At 40.3% G+C, this 13550-nt stretch overlaps 1 protein-coding gene across 1 annotated transcript; it reads left to right on the forward strand.

Annotated features, from left to right (window-relative positions):
* Positions 1-8775: 8775 nt before the first annotated feature.
* Positions 8776-13419, forward strand: cmc1 (C-x(9)-C motif containing 1). The gene is made up of 4 exons (XM_054781971.1): positions 8776-8872; positions 9199-9291; positions 12512-12602; positions 12796-13419. The coding sequence occupies exons 1-4, from the start codon at positions 8854-8856 to the stop codon at positions 12914-12916; spliced, it is 324 nt and encodes a 107-aa protein (XP_054637946.1). The 5' UTR covers positions 8776-8853; the 3' UTR covers positions 12917-13419.
* Positions 13420-13550: the final 131 nt, after the last annotated feature.

The raw sequence follows: 13550 nt of genomic DNA on the forward strand, positions 1-13550 counted from the left end.
TCTCACCATCGCATTATTAGAGACATGTCTGAAAGGCTCCCGCAGCATGTGGTGTCCTCTGACCATCCGCTATATGGCTGCTTTTTGTTGGCATTAACAAGCCAAGTAACCAAGGATAGCTTTTCAACAGGTACAAACTTTTCCTATTGGATAATTAAGTGCATTGAGACAGTCAGTGCAGTGAAGGCTATGTGGGCACAAACGCCCAAAGAGGATCATATTTTGGAGAAAGGGAGGCGAGTGACGGAAAAAAAAAAAAAAAAAAAAACGTGAAAAGACAAGATGTTCTCTTTGGTGTTGCTTAGTGCAAGTGGGTTCTATACCAAACTCCTATTCAAATGCTGCTCCCCTCATCATCCTCGCCTCTGGCCTCTTCATCTTTTCACCGGGACGGACAACGAAATGAGGAGAAAAAAACTCTTGTCATTGTAGGGTGGTCAAAGGTTTGCAGGCTTAATGAATGGGAGAAACATACGAAGAGCTGAAAGTCGCTGCTCCCCTCGCTGCAAAAAGTCCCAGGATGCCTTGTGAAGAAGGCCTCCTCCATCTAATGCTGCCTCATCGGCTGCTGAAGGGGGCACACGGCAAAGGCAGAGGGGAAAAGTAATTTTCTTCTCGTGTCTATCATTTCTTTTGGTTGGCTCCTGCCACTTTTTTTGGTCTACTTTTTTATAAAGCTTTATAATTACCTGGGCGAGAGCCCTCATGTGAGAACGAATGGGGTCTTTGTACCCTTCTCTTTTCAGTCCTCTCCTCTAATAATATTTGCTTTTTTACAGATGCAGTGAGGGAGCCAGATGTGGCTCCCCTAAGAAAACCTACAGCCTATTTTAACAATGTTCTTTATGACACTAAAGATGTCCATCAGGAAAAGAGGAACAATGCCAAGGCATCAAATCAGAAGTATTGTGAAATGCTGACGACATTGTCAAAATGCATCCATCCATTTTCTGTACCTCGTTAGGGTCACGGGTAAACTGGAACCTATCCCAGCTGACTTCAGGCAACAGACGGGGGTGCACCCTGCATTGGTCGCCAACCAATCACAGTGCACACATGGTCGTCCCTCGCTACATTGTGGTTCAAACATTCCTCCCTCACTCTATCACCTTTTTTCAAAAATGTATTCATAAATACCACTATTTTGTGGCTGACTATGGACTACTATTAGTCCAAAATATTGAATGGCACGTAATATGTAGGAATCTGGTCACTAGGTGTCAGTAACGTTACATTGATGAGACATGACGTTACATTAGATTACCGTCACACTGCATGGAGTCAGCCATGGCATGTCCGACATCCATCCAGCCATTTTCTACACCGCTTATCTTCATTAGGGTTGCGGGGGTATGCTGGAGCCTATCCCAGCTGAGTCGGCGAGGTACACCCTGGACTGGTCGCCAGGGCACATTCATACAATTTAGAGTCTCCAATTAACCTAACATGCATGTTTTTGGAATGTGGGAGGAAACCGGAGTACCTGGAGAAAACCCACGCACGCACAGGGCGAACATGCAAACTCCACACAGAGGTGCCCAAGCGGAGATTTGAACCCAGATCTTTCCGATCTCCTGACTGTGTGGCCAACATGCTAACCACTCAGCAACCGTGCGGCCGGCATGTCCGACATGACATAGTGAAAAAAAGTTCTCCTCCAGTTTTGTGTGGAAGTAATATGTTTTTGGCTGCTCACTTTGTCCTTCTTCCTCGCTATGTTTGGAACCCTTAAGTTTACAATAAAAACATTGGAGGTGAACTAGTTAACCTGGTAGCATGTTATGTTTAAAGCGGTGGCCGTCTCTTGTGCCCCTGCAGTGATCCCATAGCCTGAGCATTAGCAATGTGGTGTCAACAAAGAATAATAGGAGTGTAATGGTGCCTATAGGAGTGTTATTTCATGCCTACAGGGCTCTAATAATGGTAAAAATCATATTTACAAAGTCATAAACAGGTTTTATATGCTCTCATTATGAAAATATTCAGTTTATTTATATTGAACTCTATATTGCGGAAATTAACTTAGCACGGCTGTGGGAGGAAGCTGGAATATGGGAAGAACATGCAGAGATGCTCAAACAGAGATTCCAACACTTGCTCTCCTGTCTCTGAGGCCAACATGCTAACAACCAGGCTACCATGCCGCCTGCAATAAGAACATGTTCTCACCATAATCTGCCACTTATTACCCAACTACACCTACATGCCGTTGCAGTTCTAATCCATCCTTTCATGTTTCTCCACATATCTGGGTCCTGTTTGCAGTCGTGATGAGTCGTTCACCAACTCATCGGCTTTTTAAAGTGAATGATGGGCGCCGTCTCTTGGAAGTGAACGAGATGTCAATTTTTGCTGTTTTTCTGTTAAAGCCACACATGATTGGTTAAATGTGCGGTGCCGTACAACACTAGGCTGAAAAGAAAGGGAGGGGTTACACTCACATCACAGCCATGAGCACACCAACAGGAGGGGGTATGATGAGAGAGACTGCACACTATCACAAAGCGTCCTTGTTAGCAGCCTATTGGCTTGCTACTACGCCTGTCGATGATGTCATCAGCAGCTGACTGTGTAGTTCTTTGCTAGCTAACACAGTCTCAAAAATGGTAACACAAAACATGTTTTTTGTATTTTTACAATTGTAGTTTTGCATGCTTAAATCAATTCTAAATGCATAAAACTGAATGAAAGGGAAATATGTACATGTAAGGTTTACCTTCACTGAAAATGTGATTGACATGAATTGAGATCAACACGGACACCACCTTCATGTTTTCCATGAGTTTCTCACCTTCTTGATCAAATCCTGGTACTTTCATCTTTCTTTGGCTCCATTTTGGGTTATTTTGCAGTCGTGATGAAAAGAAAAGCAGAGACTTGAGGTGAGAAACACTATTGAATTCAAGAACCTGAAATGACGAAAACAAAAGTAACCTTAGATTTTAATTTATTCCTTTCATTCATCATTTCTATGCATTTATCTATCTATCCATTTTCTATGCCGCTTCTCCTCACTAGGGTCGCGGGGGTATGCTGGAACCTATCCCAGCTGACCTTGGGCGAGAGGCGGGGTACACCCTGGACTGGTCGTCAGCCAATCACAGGGCACATATAGACAAACAACCATTCACACTCACGTTCATACCTATGGACAATTTAGAGTCGCCAATTAACCTAACATGCATGTTTTTGGAATGTAAGAGGAAACCGGAGTACCTGGAGAAAACCCACGCACGCACAGGGAGAACATGCAAACTCCACACAGAAATGCCCAACGGAGATTCGAACCCAGGTCTTCCCAATCTCCTGACTGTGACCGTGTGGCCAACGTGCTAACCACTAGACCACCGTGCAGCCCTATATGCATTTAAAATTGTTTTTTCAATGTAAATCTATAATTAGAAAATTAGGAGAGGAGTTTTTGGCTCTCTGGAACAGATTAATTGGATTTACATTACTTCTTATGGGAAAAATGTTTTTGGTTAGAGTCTGACCTTCTGGAACGGATTAATGACTCCAACCAATTGGTTCCACTGTAATTTTATTTTTACATTACAAATTAATTTCACACGTATTTTGGTGGTGAATCAATTTAAGAAACGAAAAAAATCTGAGGAGGCGTTCGGGAGCCGATCGAGACAGGTCTTTTTAAGAGAGCTGAGCCAAAAGAACCGGCTCCCTTAAAAGAGACTAAAAAAAAGCAAGGATTTGAGACTTCCCTCTGACTAGCTATCTACTGAACCTACTGTACTGAATGAATCACTGTATCAACCAAACTCAACTTCTGTAACATTCCTGAGGTTTTTGCGTGGACTTATATATGCCTTATACTGTATGCATATGACCTACAGTATACATTTAAAATATATGTAGTTGAGTGTCCCAGTTTTCAACTACACTGGTGATACACCTCCAAGGCACAATGATTGTACTGAGCGTCTAACACGACATCATTTGGAGGGTATAAAGCTGTCTTCTGCACAACCAGCCCTGTCTCTTTCCCTCTCGATCCCTTTGACCTCCATCCCCAACTCTTCCGGCTGATTACTTCTAATGTAATTTTAATTAAAAACGGTGGTGTCAAAGGGTTTAGCCTGCCTGAGAAGCGGGTGCAGATTGTGGCACAGTGGCAGCCCCCTTCACTTGCTTGAGAGGAAATGCATCCTGACACTGCTCAGGTGGTGCCAACATAACCAGAACCAGGGTGAGCAAGAACACCACATTCTAGCCCACTTTAAATATTACAGACCAAGTTTCATTTGGAAAGGTGGGAACAATGCGTAAGGAATACTTTATCTTTTTGGTTGTTACTCATTCGAGTTAAATTTAACCTGTGAAATTAAGTAAGTAATTAATAAGTAACTATGATTTAGGCTCTCAATTGCTAAAAGACAGGGAAACTATGAATGTGACAAACTGGAAGAAGCTGGATAAACAGAATGGGATTTAGCAAATTGGACTTCAAGGACAGGATGTGAAGCACAATCAAATAATACAGATAAAAACATAACATCTTTTTCCATATGTCTTTCAGTTCCAAGAACTCCGCTACAAATCCTGACATGTTGTTGTGTGTATCATGTGTGCGTAATGAAAGCGAACACAAAAAAAATGCAGTTTGTCATCCCCAAAATCTTGACTCTGCGAATGACTGCCAGCTCTTTCAGGGGTGACCTGCGTGAGGTGCCCCACAGTAGGAATCAATAGCAGAGGTCTGCCTGTAGCTTTGTAATCCTCTCACCCAAACCGCAGGATTATCTGCTCTCCGTAGGCTCTGAAGCGGCTCCCCGTGGCTCAGGCTTAAACCCTTCCCTAGAATCTTACCTCCGTGTCCCATCTGCCAAGAAAACAATATGAGGGAGTGATGCAAAGGAGTTGCGGACTGTTCTAAAAATATGAAAAACTAGAAAATCACTCAATAGAGCAAAGACCTCCAGCAAGGTGGAGAGATGATGGTGTGCATGTCATCACAGAGGTGGCAAAAAAAACAATTATTTAATTTGCAACAGGCCCACACTGACACTGTGCTGCACTCATGGGTGATTCAGCATGTTTACTTGTGCCATCACTTCATAACATCACTGCATTACTGCACATTTCCTCAGTGTTTGAATTATTTTGAGTTGTGTTTATTTACAAGCTCAACATGGCTGTTTTTTTATCATTAATGACCGGTAGAAGGAGAAATTGCATTGATTATATCATATATAATAAACATATATTATGTTTTGGTTATTTCCATTATGCAATATGGCTGCTATAATTAATACCTGGCTAAAGGCATGATCACATTGATTATACAACTTGTGCAAGTTGAGCATTCGGGTATTTTTTTGCAATTTAACTTTATAGGTAGGACTTTACCAAAGTCAAAACTTTACCGGAAGTGTAAAAAAAATTAGCATATCCTAACCTTTATACAGCTCATCATCAAAATGTCATAAAAATGAAGTGCCTTTACTTACTACAAGCAGCTTCAAACATAAAATAAAGTTGGGTGATTGATATCGTGTTGTGTGAGACAGAATGTGAATTTACCTTGTGGGGAGTGTTTTGATGGCTTCATTTAGAAGAATAACTTCCTGCAGCTACATTTTTATTGCAATTCATACGAACATAAAAGGGCTTCTTGCGTGCGCCTCTTCCATCTCGCCACAAAGTTTCATAGAAACTGTGCTGAAGTGGTTTAGCCTAAAAAAAACATGCAAACCACAAACAATTGACATTAGAAGTTTGCAATACTCGTTTTACATCGGTCTGTTCTGAACCTTAGGGTACTTTGCAAAATCACATGATTAGCAAACATTACATGATTGATGTACACACCTGATGAAGATTTTAAGACCGGTTAAAAAATTGCAAGAATCTACATTTTGCATTGTTGGATCTTACAATCATTAAAGTGAAATAGGCTTTCATCAACTCATCAAAGACCACAGCCTTCAAAAGCCAAAATCTTGGCTTTTGTGGTAATGACTGGGTTTTTCAACAGGACGACGCTGCAGTTCACAGTACCCGCATAACAAAGAACTTCTAACTTCTAACGTCACTCTTTTGGACCATCCTGTGTATCCATCCATCCATTGTCTATGCCGCTTATCCTCATTAGGGTCGCCGGAGTATGCTGGAGCCTATCCCAGCTGCCTTCGAGCGAGAGGCGGGGTACACCCTGGACTGGTCGCCAACCAATCTCAGGGCACCATTCACATCCACATTCATACCTATGGACAATTTAGAGTCTCCAATTAACCTAACATGCATGTTTTTGGAATGTGGGAAGAAACACACGCACGGGAGAACATGCAAAGTCCACACAGAGATGCCCAAAGGAGATTCGAATCCCGGTATTCCCGATCTCCTGACTTTGTGGCCAACATGCTAACCACTCGGCCACCATGGGGCGCCACCGTGTGTATCCCCCTGATCTAAATCCAACTGGGAATATTTGGGGATGAATGGCAAATTCTTGTAAATTCTTGCAATTTTACAACTGGTCTTACAATTTTGATCAGGAGTGTATGAAGTACTGATTTTTGGAGACTCTCAATTGCAAGAGGTGTTCATGTCACTGACCCTTTAACATTCTCTAAGAGGGGTCTCGTTCTGTGTTTGTCGGTGGACAGTTGGAGGAGCTGGTGGTAGGCCCGGGGCACTGAGGCATGTTGTAAAAGGGTTTAACTTTTGTAACCTCCTCTGCCAGGTTCAAGGCCCCTGCTGCTTGGATACTGGGTCAGAATTGAGAGTTTGTGAGAGTGCCATATCAGCCTGGCTCCATGGGTTTCCTTTGAATTGGTATCTTCTGTCTCATACAGTATTTTATATACTACTATATAAGTGTGTACAGATCATTTATATACTGTACAGTAACGTACAGATTATCGCTTTCAAGACCCAAAATGGTAGACAATAACAATACAGCCAAGGGGTTAATGGCATATATGGAAGTATAACAGTATTTGTTATTTGAGTATTAGGTAGATAGATGGACGTGATGGATGGACAGATTGATCACTTATTGATCAAACATGCAGTAGCTGACACATACAGTACATACAATACATGTATACAGTAAGAGAAAATAATACAGTAAGACAAAAAGATGTGAGGTAAAATGAATGAAATATATATAAAGGAAATGAAATTATATAACATATATATATATATATATATATATATATATATATATATATATAATATACTATTTTGTGTTAGTATTAAAAACCGGCACACAGACTACACAGTCCAATATAATTATCATCATATTGACTACATATCTTCACCTGGTGCCAAGAGGGAGGGAACTAGTCGAGTGTGCAGTCTGGGAGGTGTTAACTCAAACTGAAAATGCAGTATGTGGGTCCATCTGTTTGAATGTGTCTAATTCTAAATAATCATGTGAAATGTACAGCAGGTTGCATCCGATTGTCTGCCTTAGTTTATGAAGAGACCAACGAGATACCATTGGTGGTGGAGTTGTTGTGTGTGGTGAAATTTTAGTACTGATAAAATACTCACCTTCTTGCTATAGTCGCGTACGCCTTCAGACATTTGACTTGAAGCCATGTACCCCCTACTCCTGCACACTTAAAAAACATTAACCTATTTTAATCTTCATTAACTTGAAATATTGAACATGATTAATTGGTTAATTAATTTTATAGTAAGTAAGTAACTCTGGTTCAAAAATGTGTGTATTTTGCATCGTCTAATTTTGATACAAGTTTTACATGGGCACTGATAAATAGATAAGTATTCGTCCTACATATCTTTTATTTCGGACGGATGTTGGGATCCTTCGTTTGAATGGGTTGAACTTGAGCTTCACTTTGGTTATGGTCTATGTTTTAAGTCTGCATATTAATTTGATACCAAATTGAAAGGAAAGGTTTAACAAACATGATAACGCAGCAGCCAAAGTACAAAAATACATACAAGCAGTGATAAAGCCTCATTTTTGGGCAACTCCCCACTCTCTCATCCTGACACACACATACTTTGACAGGTTTTCACAATGCTGAGGATTGGAATGCCAATATAAATTAAATCTTCAAGATTAAACACTCTTTATGCACGACATAATCGTCAAACTTACATATTTGTTCATCTAACACACACAGAACAATGAAGAACTTCATGCCGTCTCTCCTTCCTTCTTTCTGCTCTGACTGTGCGCTCTGTGCTGTGAGGCGTTCAGGTGCACTTGAAATTGTGAGCGAGGCGCTAAATATTTTTCATTTTAATTAACGTACTCCCTATGACGATTGGCCTACCGCTGGGTGTACACTTTGGGAACCAAGGCTGTAGTCTATGATTTGGGCTAAGATATATCATGATATATATCATGTTCAAAAACATTGTTTGCACCTACATTAGAATGAAATGTGCAATTAATACCATTTATATACACTAACAGAAACACAGGAAGTGAGGCTCTAACTGTTAAAAATATATGTTAGAATTAACGGTGAGCCAACACATGAATCACTTTGTAATCTTAATGTAACTGACATTTTTTTAATTGATATATCATGTACAGCGTTTCATAACTCTAAGAAGATGTTTGAACATCTGATTGCATCCAATATGTATGGCACACAACAGTAACAGCGCATTTCACAATTTTACTTTTCAATTCGTGTAATTATAAACGTTAAGACTAAATTATTACAATGCTCGCGTTAATAATAATTGGTAAAGTGGCCACAGAAGCAGCTATCTCACTTGAACGGGGAAGCGCTTAAGTGCTTCTGGGATTTGTAGTTCTTTTCCAGTTACGGTACCGGAAGTACTTGAAAGCTGGCAAGCTAGGTCACATTGTCGGTGTTTTGTAATGTTTTGAACGACCCTACCGCAATGGAAGCTGCCAAAACAGGTATTAAAATTATTTGGAGTTTTATACTCGATATTACTCTCATAACATTTATTTATCTGGAAGCATTTATTTATATAACGCCTTTATTTGATTGCTAAGAACTCTTAGCAAACGGTTGTCGGCGAAGCAAGCTAAGTTGCTATCCGAAAAGAGCCGAGACATTATAACGTAGCTCACATTTTAATGTAGCATTATATTTAAATGAAACGTGCGGTTTTGTTTACATTTAAGTGGCCAAAGTAAGTAAAATGATACGAACCTCGAACTGGATGTAAATGTCTCTGTCATTATTATCCTGAGTGTTGCTTTATTCCCGACTATCTCAGATGAGGTTCACCTAAGACATGTGGAAACTGATGTGCTCATTCCCAAAATGATGAGGGAGAAAGCTAAGGAGATCTGCGCCGACAGAGTTCAAGGTGCGTGCGTGATGGTCTTCAATGGCAGGGGTCCCCAACCACCTCGCTAAAAGCATTCAGATGCAAACAGAAAAATCATTACATGCACACTTTTTGTTTTGTTTTGCTGTGAAAATTCCCCAGGCCCACGAGGATAATTAGGGGACAAGAAAGCAAAATTGAACGGACATTATGACAGTAACTAGTGTGGGTTTTTTTTGCACACCACCAACACCAACAAAAACCCAACAAATCCGTGTATGTGTGTGCTGATTTGAAAGATAATGTACACATCATTGTACATCTAATATCTCACTATATTGATAAACAGATGCGTTATAATGTGCTGTACGGAGCTGTAGCGACAAGATTCATATATTTTTTGCATTAGTAAGACATTATGGAATGCTACCCTTCTTCACATTGATTAAAATAGGACGAGGGGGGAGGGATTGCACCCAGGTCAAGCACGGTACAATGACCTAGTGTGAATATGCCCTTAGATTACCCAACACTTTGGCATATTGGTCTTAGTTGCCTCCATAGGCACAACAACACTTAAAGCATTGATTGACATCAAAATAAAATACATGTACCATTCAGTGCAACGCATGTGCAATGGTTGTGCAGTGAGCTGACAATGATCAGTTTAGCACCGGACTCTGACACGCTAAATATCACATTAGCAATAATTACAATTTTTAAGCAATACTAATCATCTGAAATGTTGTAAACTGTTTACCATTATTGTATCCTACCGGGGGGGAAACCTGGGTGGCACTACTGGTTCATAGTCATCTGAATGACCTTTTATGGACTCATTTCTCTGACATATGGACAAGAAGGGAAAAACAGTGGTGTCAACTTGGACGTGGAGGGGTAAGTATTATTATTAATCGGGAGAGATTAAAACGTGATGAGATTTCTTGTTTAAAAAAAAAAAAACAACCCAAACCGTATCACGATAATAAATAATCGCATGATTAATGAAAATGAACTTGATAATTTTGCCAGCTCCTTTTATTGCTATCTGCATGCGTGTCTGTTTACATCGTCCCCAAACAGGCAAGAAGAGGGTTCACTCTGTGCATTGGTTCAGCACCTAGACGCTTCGTAGAACAATGGCTTGAACAGAGAGAGGCCGCTTGTGAGTCATACAGTCGCTTTGTCTTGGAGGGGGGTTTTGCGTGAGTGCAGCAAGTAAGTCTTGTCAGGAGCAATGCAAGGTCGTAGAAATTCGGAGGGGAAAAGATGATTGCAAAGCAAAATGCCACAGCCCCCATATGGGAATATTCCGGCTTCAAACCAAATCAACAAGGTGAGCCCATCAACACGGATGGACTGGCGGACTTACCTCAAACATCTCCACCCGACCGAGTTTTTCCATCTGCGGGAAAACAAAAACAGTCTACACTCACTGAGACATTTGCTCGGCAAATGGAACAGTGCAAAATGGTGTGCGTTCACAGAAAGTGCATTTTGCTACATCGAAAAAGAAAGGCTCCTTAATACAGTTGAAAAGCCAGCATTTCAAAAAAAAGCTTCAAACATTTGACAGACAGTATGAATTGCGTGTGAGAAAATGTCACAAACGGCAATTCCACAACTTTACAGAGTGAAAGATGACATTAAAAGATATATTGTATTACGATGATGTATTATTATTATTATTATTAGTTATGTGGTCCCAAAAAATGTTGACAGTAATATAATTTAGCATCAATTTGTGAGCAAACATTTCAAAACGCACCAGCATTGCTTCGCGACTCGGTTATATACAGTATAAAGGTTTGTCTATCTAGTCAGATTTTATCATTGTGGTTTTCTAAAAAATAATGTCAAAATTTCATCGTCTCATTTTTGTGGACGCGGTCTCGTGCAGCGTCTCATCTCATGAGCTGCGTGTCTGGGTGGCACCCCTAATAATGACCTCTGCGTACAGTAAGATGAACTCTCGAGTGATGCGTCTTACACTTTTTAAGATCTTGTACCTGACGCTGTACTGCTTCTTTACGTCTTCCTGATGTTTGAATTGTGGATGGAGGCTACATACCAGCTGCATGCAAATAGCAGCAGTTGAGCTCCTATTCATTCCCTGTCTTTCAGTAGCGAGTTTTTTTTTTGTTTTTTTTTTTAGAAATGTCATGATGAGGGCTGCTTTAGTAGTAGAGTTACATGGGGAATGGACCCCCCCCCACTCATCCCCCCACCCGCATGACTAGCTTCTCGTCCCACTCGTTTTCACACCTCCTGGCTCTATCTTCTATAATCACAATGTGTATGTTTGTGCCTGCTCTGGGCTTTGGTCTGTGTTTTTATATGTTTTACAAAGAGATGTGCAAACCAAATGTTAAGAGTATCTTTCCTTGGGATCAACACAGCCATGTTCTGCTGGGCTTTCATTTGTCATCTGAAACTGGTCAGACTTTGCATTGATTTGTATTCATATACATACACGGGGTATGCTCTCTGAAATCTGGTACATGCGGCATGTTATAATTTTGTTTTCCATTCACGTGTTTGCTTCTTTAGAAATTCAGGATCGCCGCTTGCTGCTAGTGTTACATTCAAACTCCCCTTTAACGCCCCCCTAAAATGTAAGCCTTTTGATTCTGCTTTTTAACTGTCCTGTATTCTTTAAAGTGCAGCCCTAGGATGGGTTGTTGTTTTAAAGGCGAGGTCTCTGCTTGCTCACATTTGACTCGAGTAAAGCCGCTGAGCAGAGGCAATCCACTATAAGTACCCTGGGACGGGGCAGAGGCATTGGTTGATTAGATTAGTCGCACTGTTCTGCTCATCTAAATTGGTTTTGCACTGTTTTCACATGTGCATCCTGATGAAAGTGCCTGTGTGATAACCATACTGATGCCACTGATGAAGGTAATTATAATGTCAGTGTTGTTTGGAGAGGCAACGGAAGGGCAATTTCTTTAGCGTTAACGACTGAAATGAAATTCAGCAGATCTGCGTTGAACCTTTCTAATGTTTGGAATGACCCAGCCAGAGCCCAGACCTATATGCAATTGAAAATTGTCCTGATGAGGGCTGTACACAGTTTTTACAGATTTGGATTTTGTAAAATGAGTCATGGTGATAGTGATCGAAGTGCAGACAGGTATGGTCTTTGCTGTGCTCATTATGCTAATCAAATGGCATAAGAAGGGGGTTTGCAATTTTCAGAAGTAAAATAAAGCTTTGGGTATATCTCATACCTCACTCCCATACCTCTTCTTCCCTTCAGCTTTCAACCACTGCTGCAAAGAGTCCGGTTTCTTGATGGTGGTGAAGTGTCGAGAAGAGAATGCCGCCCTGAAGGACTGTCTGACACAACAGTGAGTACTTAGCAGTTTCTTCTCACACCGTGCAGCCACCCTTGTGCAGTTACCTTGTATGTTGTTAGACTTTTTACATGCGCATGAGCCTCACTTCAATGTCTCAGTGGCGGGGCTAAACAATCATCTTTTCAAATGATGAATACATATATTCCAATAAGGTTGTCTTTCTACCTTTTGTACCTGTCACCAGCTATAAGGACCCAGCCTTTTTTGAGATGTGTAAGCAGGAATACATCCAAGAAAGAACAGAGTTTGAGAGGACGGGGATCCCAGCCAAGAATAGGAAACAAAAACTCCCAACCAGCATGTAACCGCCTCATTTTGGTCTCACGATGGAATGACGAGACTCAGTCCTCAGCAAGCTCTGATGGCCATCTGCAAACCAGTTGACCGTATTCTGTTTAAGTCTGACATTTGTCACAAGAACACATAGGCAAGAATCAAACAAATAATGACTGTGTACATTATATTTGCAAAAATCAAATATAAAGCCAATACAATGCAGAATATTGTATTTGAGTTACCCTAAAAAAATGTCTGACTTAACATGAAATAGTAAATGTGTATTTTAACTTACAAAGATGGTGAAAAGATACTTGTACAGTGTGATCACATTTCATGTAATTAAATGTGTGTAAATATCCACAGAGCTGATGTCTTATTTCCTAAATTGTCATAATTTTTCAAAGTTAAATCCCATTTTAACTTCATATGTCACATTAGCATTTCTCAAACAATGTGAATTATGCATACAGTATAATTAAGGATATTTCTCTTGTTTTTGTTTTTGGTAAGCTTGTCAGATGGTAATTCAATTTGAAAGCTTGATTAGAGATAATCCGAAGTGCAAATTCAATTTTTTTGATTTTTGTTTTTTCTTGCATATAGCCATATTCAATGTTGGAGCAGTCTGTATGTTTTTTTAATATTTTGTATTTTTTTAAT

Source organism: Dunckerocampus dactyliophorus, chromosome 7 (assembly GCF_027744805.1).
Source record: "Dunckerocampus dactyliophorus isolate RoL2022-P2 chromosome 7, RoL_Ddac_1.1, whole genome shotgun sequence".
NCBI lineage: Eukaryota > Metazoa > Chordata > Actinopteri > Syngnathiformes > Syngnathidae > Dunckerocampus > Dunckerocampus dactyliophorus.

Bases quoted from the DNA above. Each gene is read 5' to 3' on its own strand.
- cmc1 (XM_054781971.1), top strand. The intron at 9,292-12,511 runs GTGCGTGCGTGA...TCTTCCCTTCAG, and splicing joins CTGCGCCGACAGAGTTCAAG to CTTTCAACCACTGCTGCAAA. The intron at 12,603-12,795 runs GTGAGTACTTAG...ACCTGTCACCAG, and splicing joins AAGGACTGTCTGACACAACA to CTATAAGGACCCAGCCTTTT.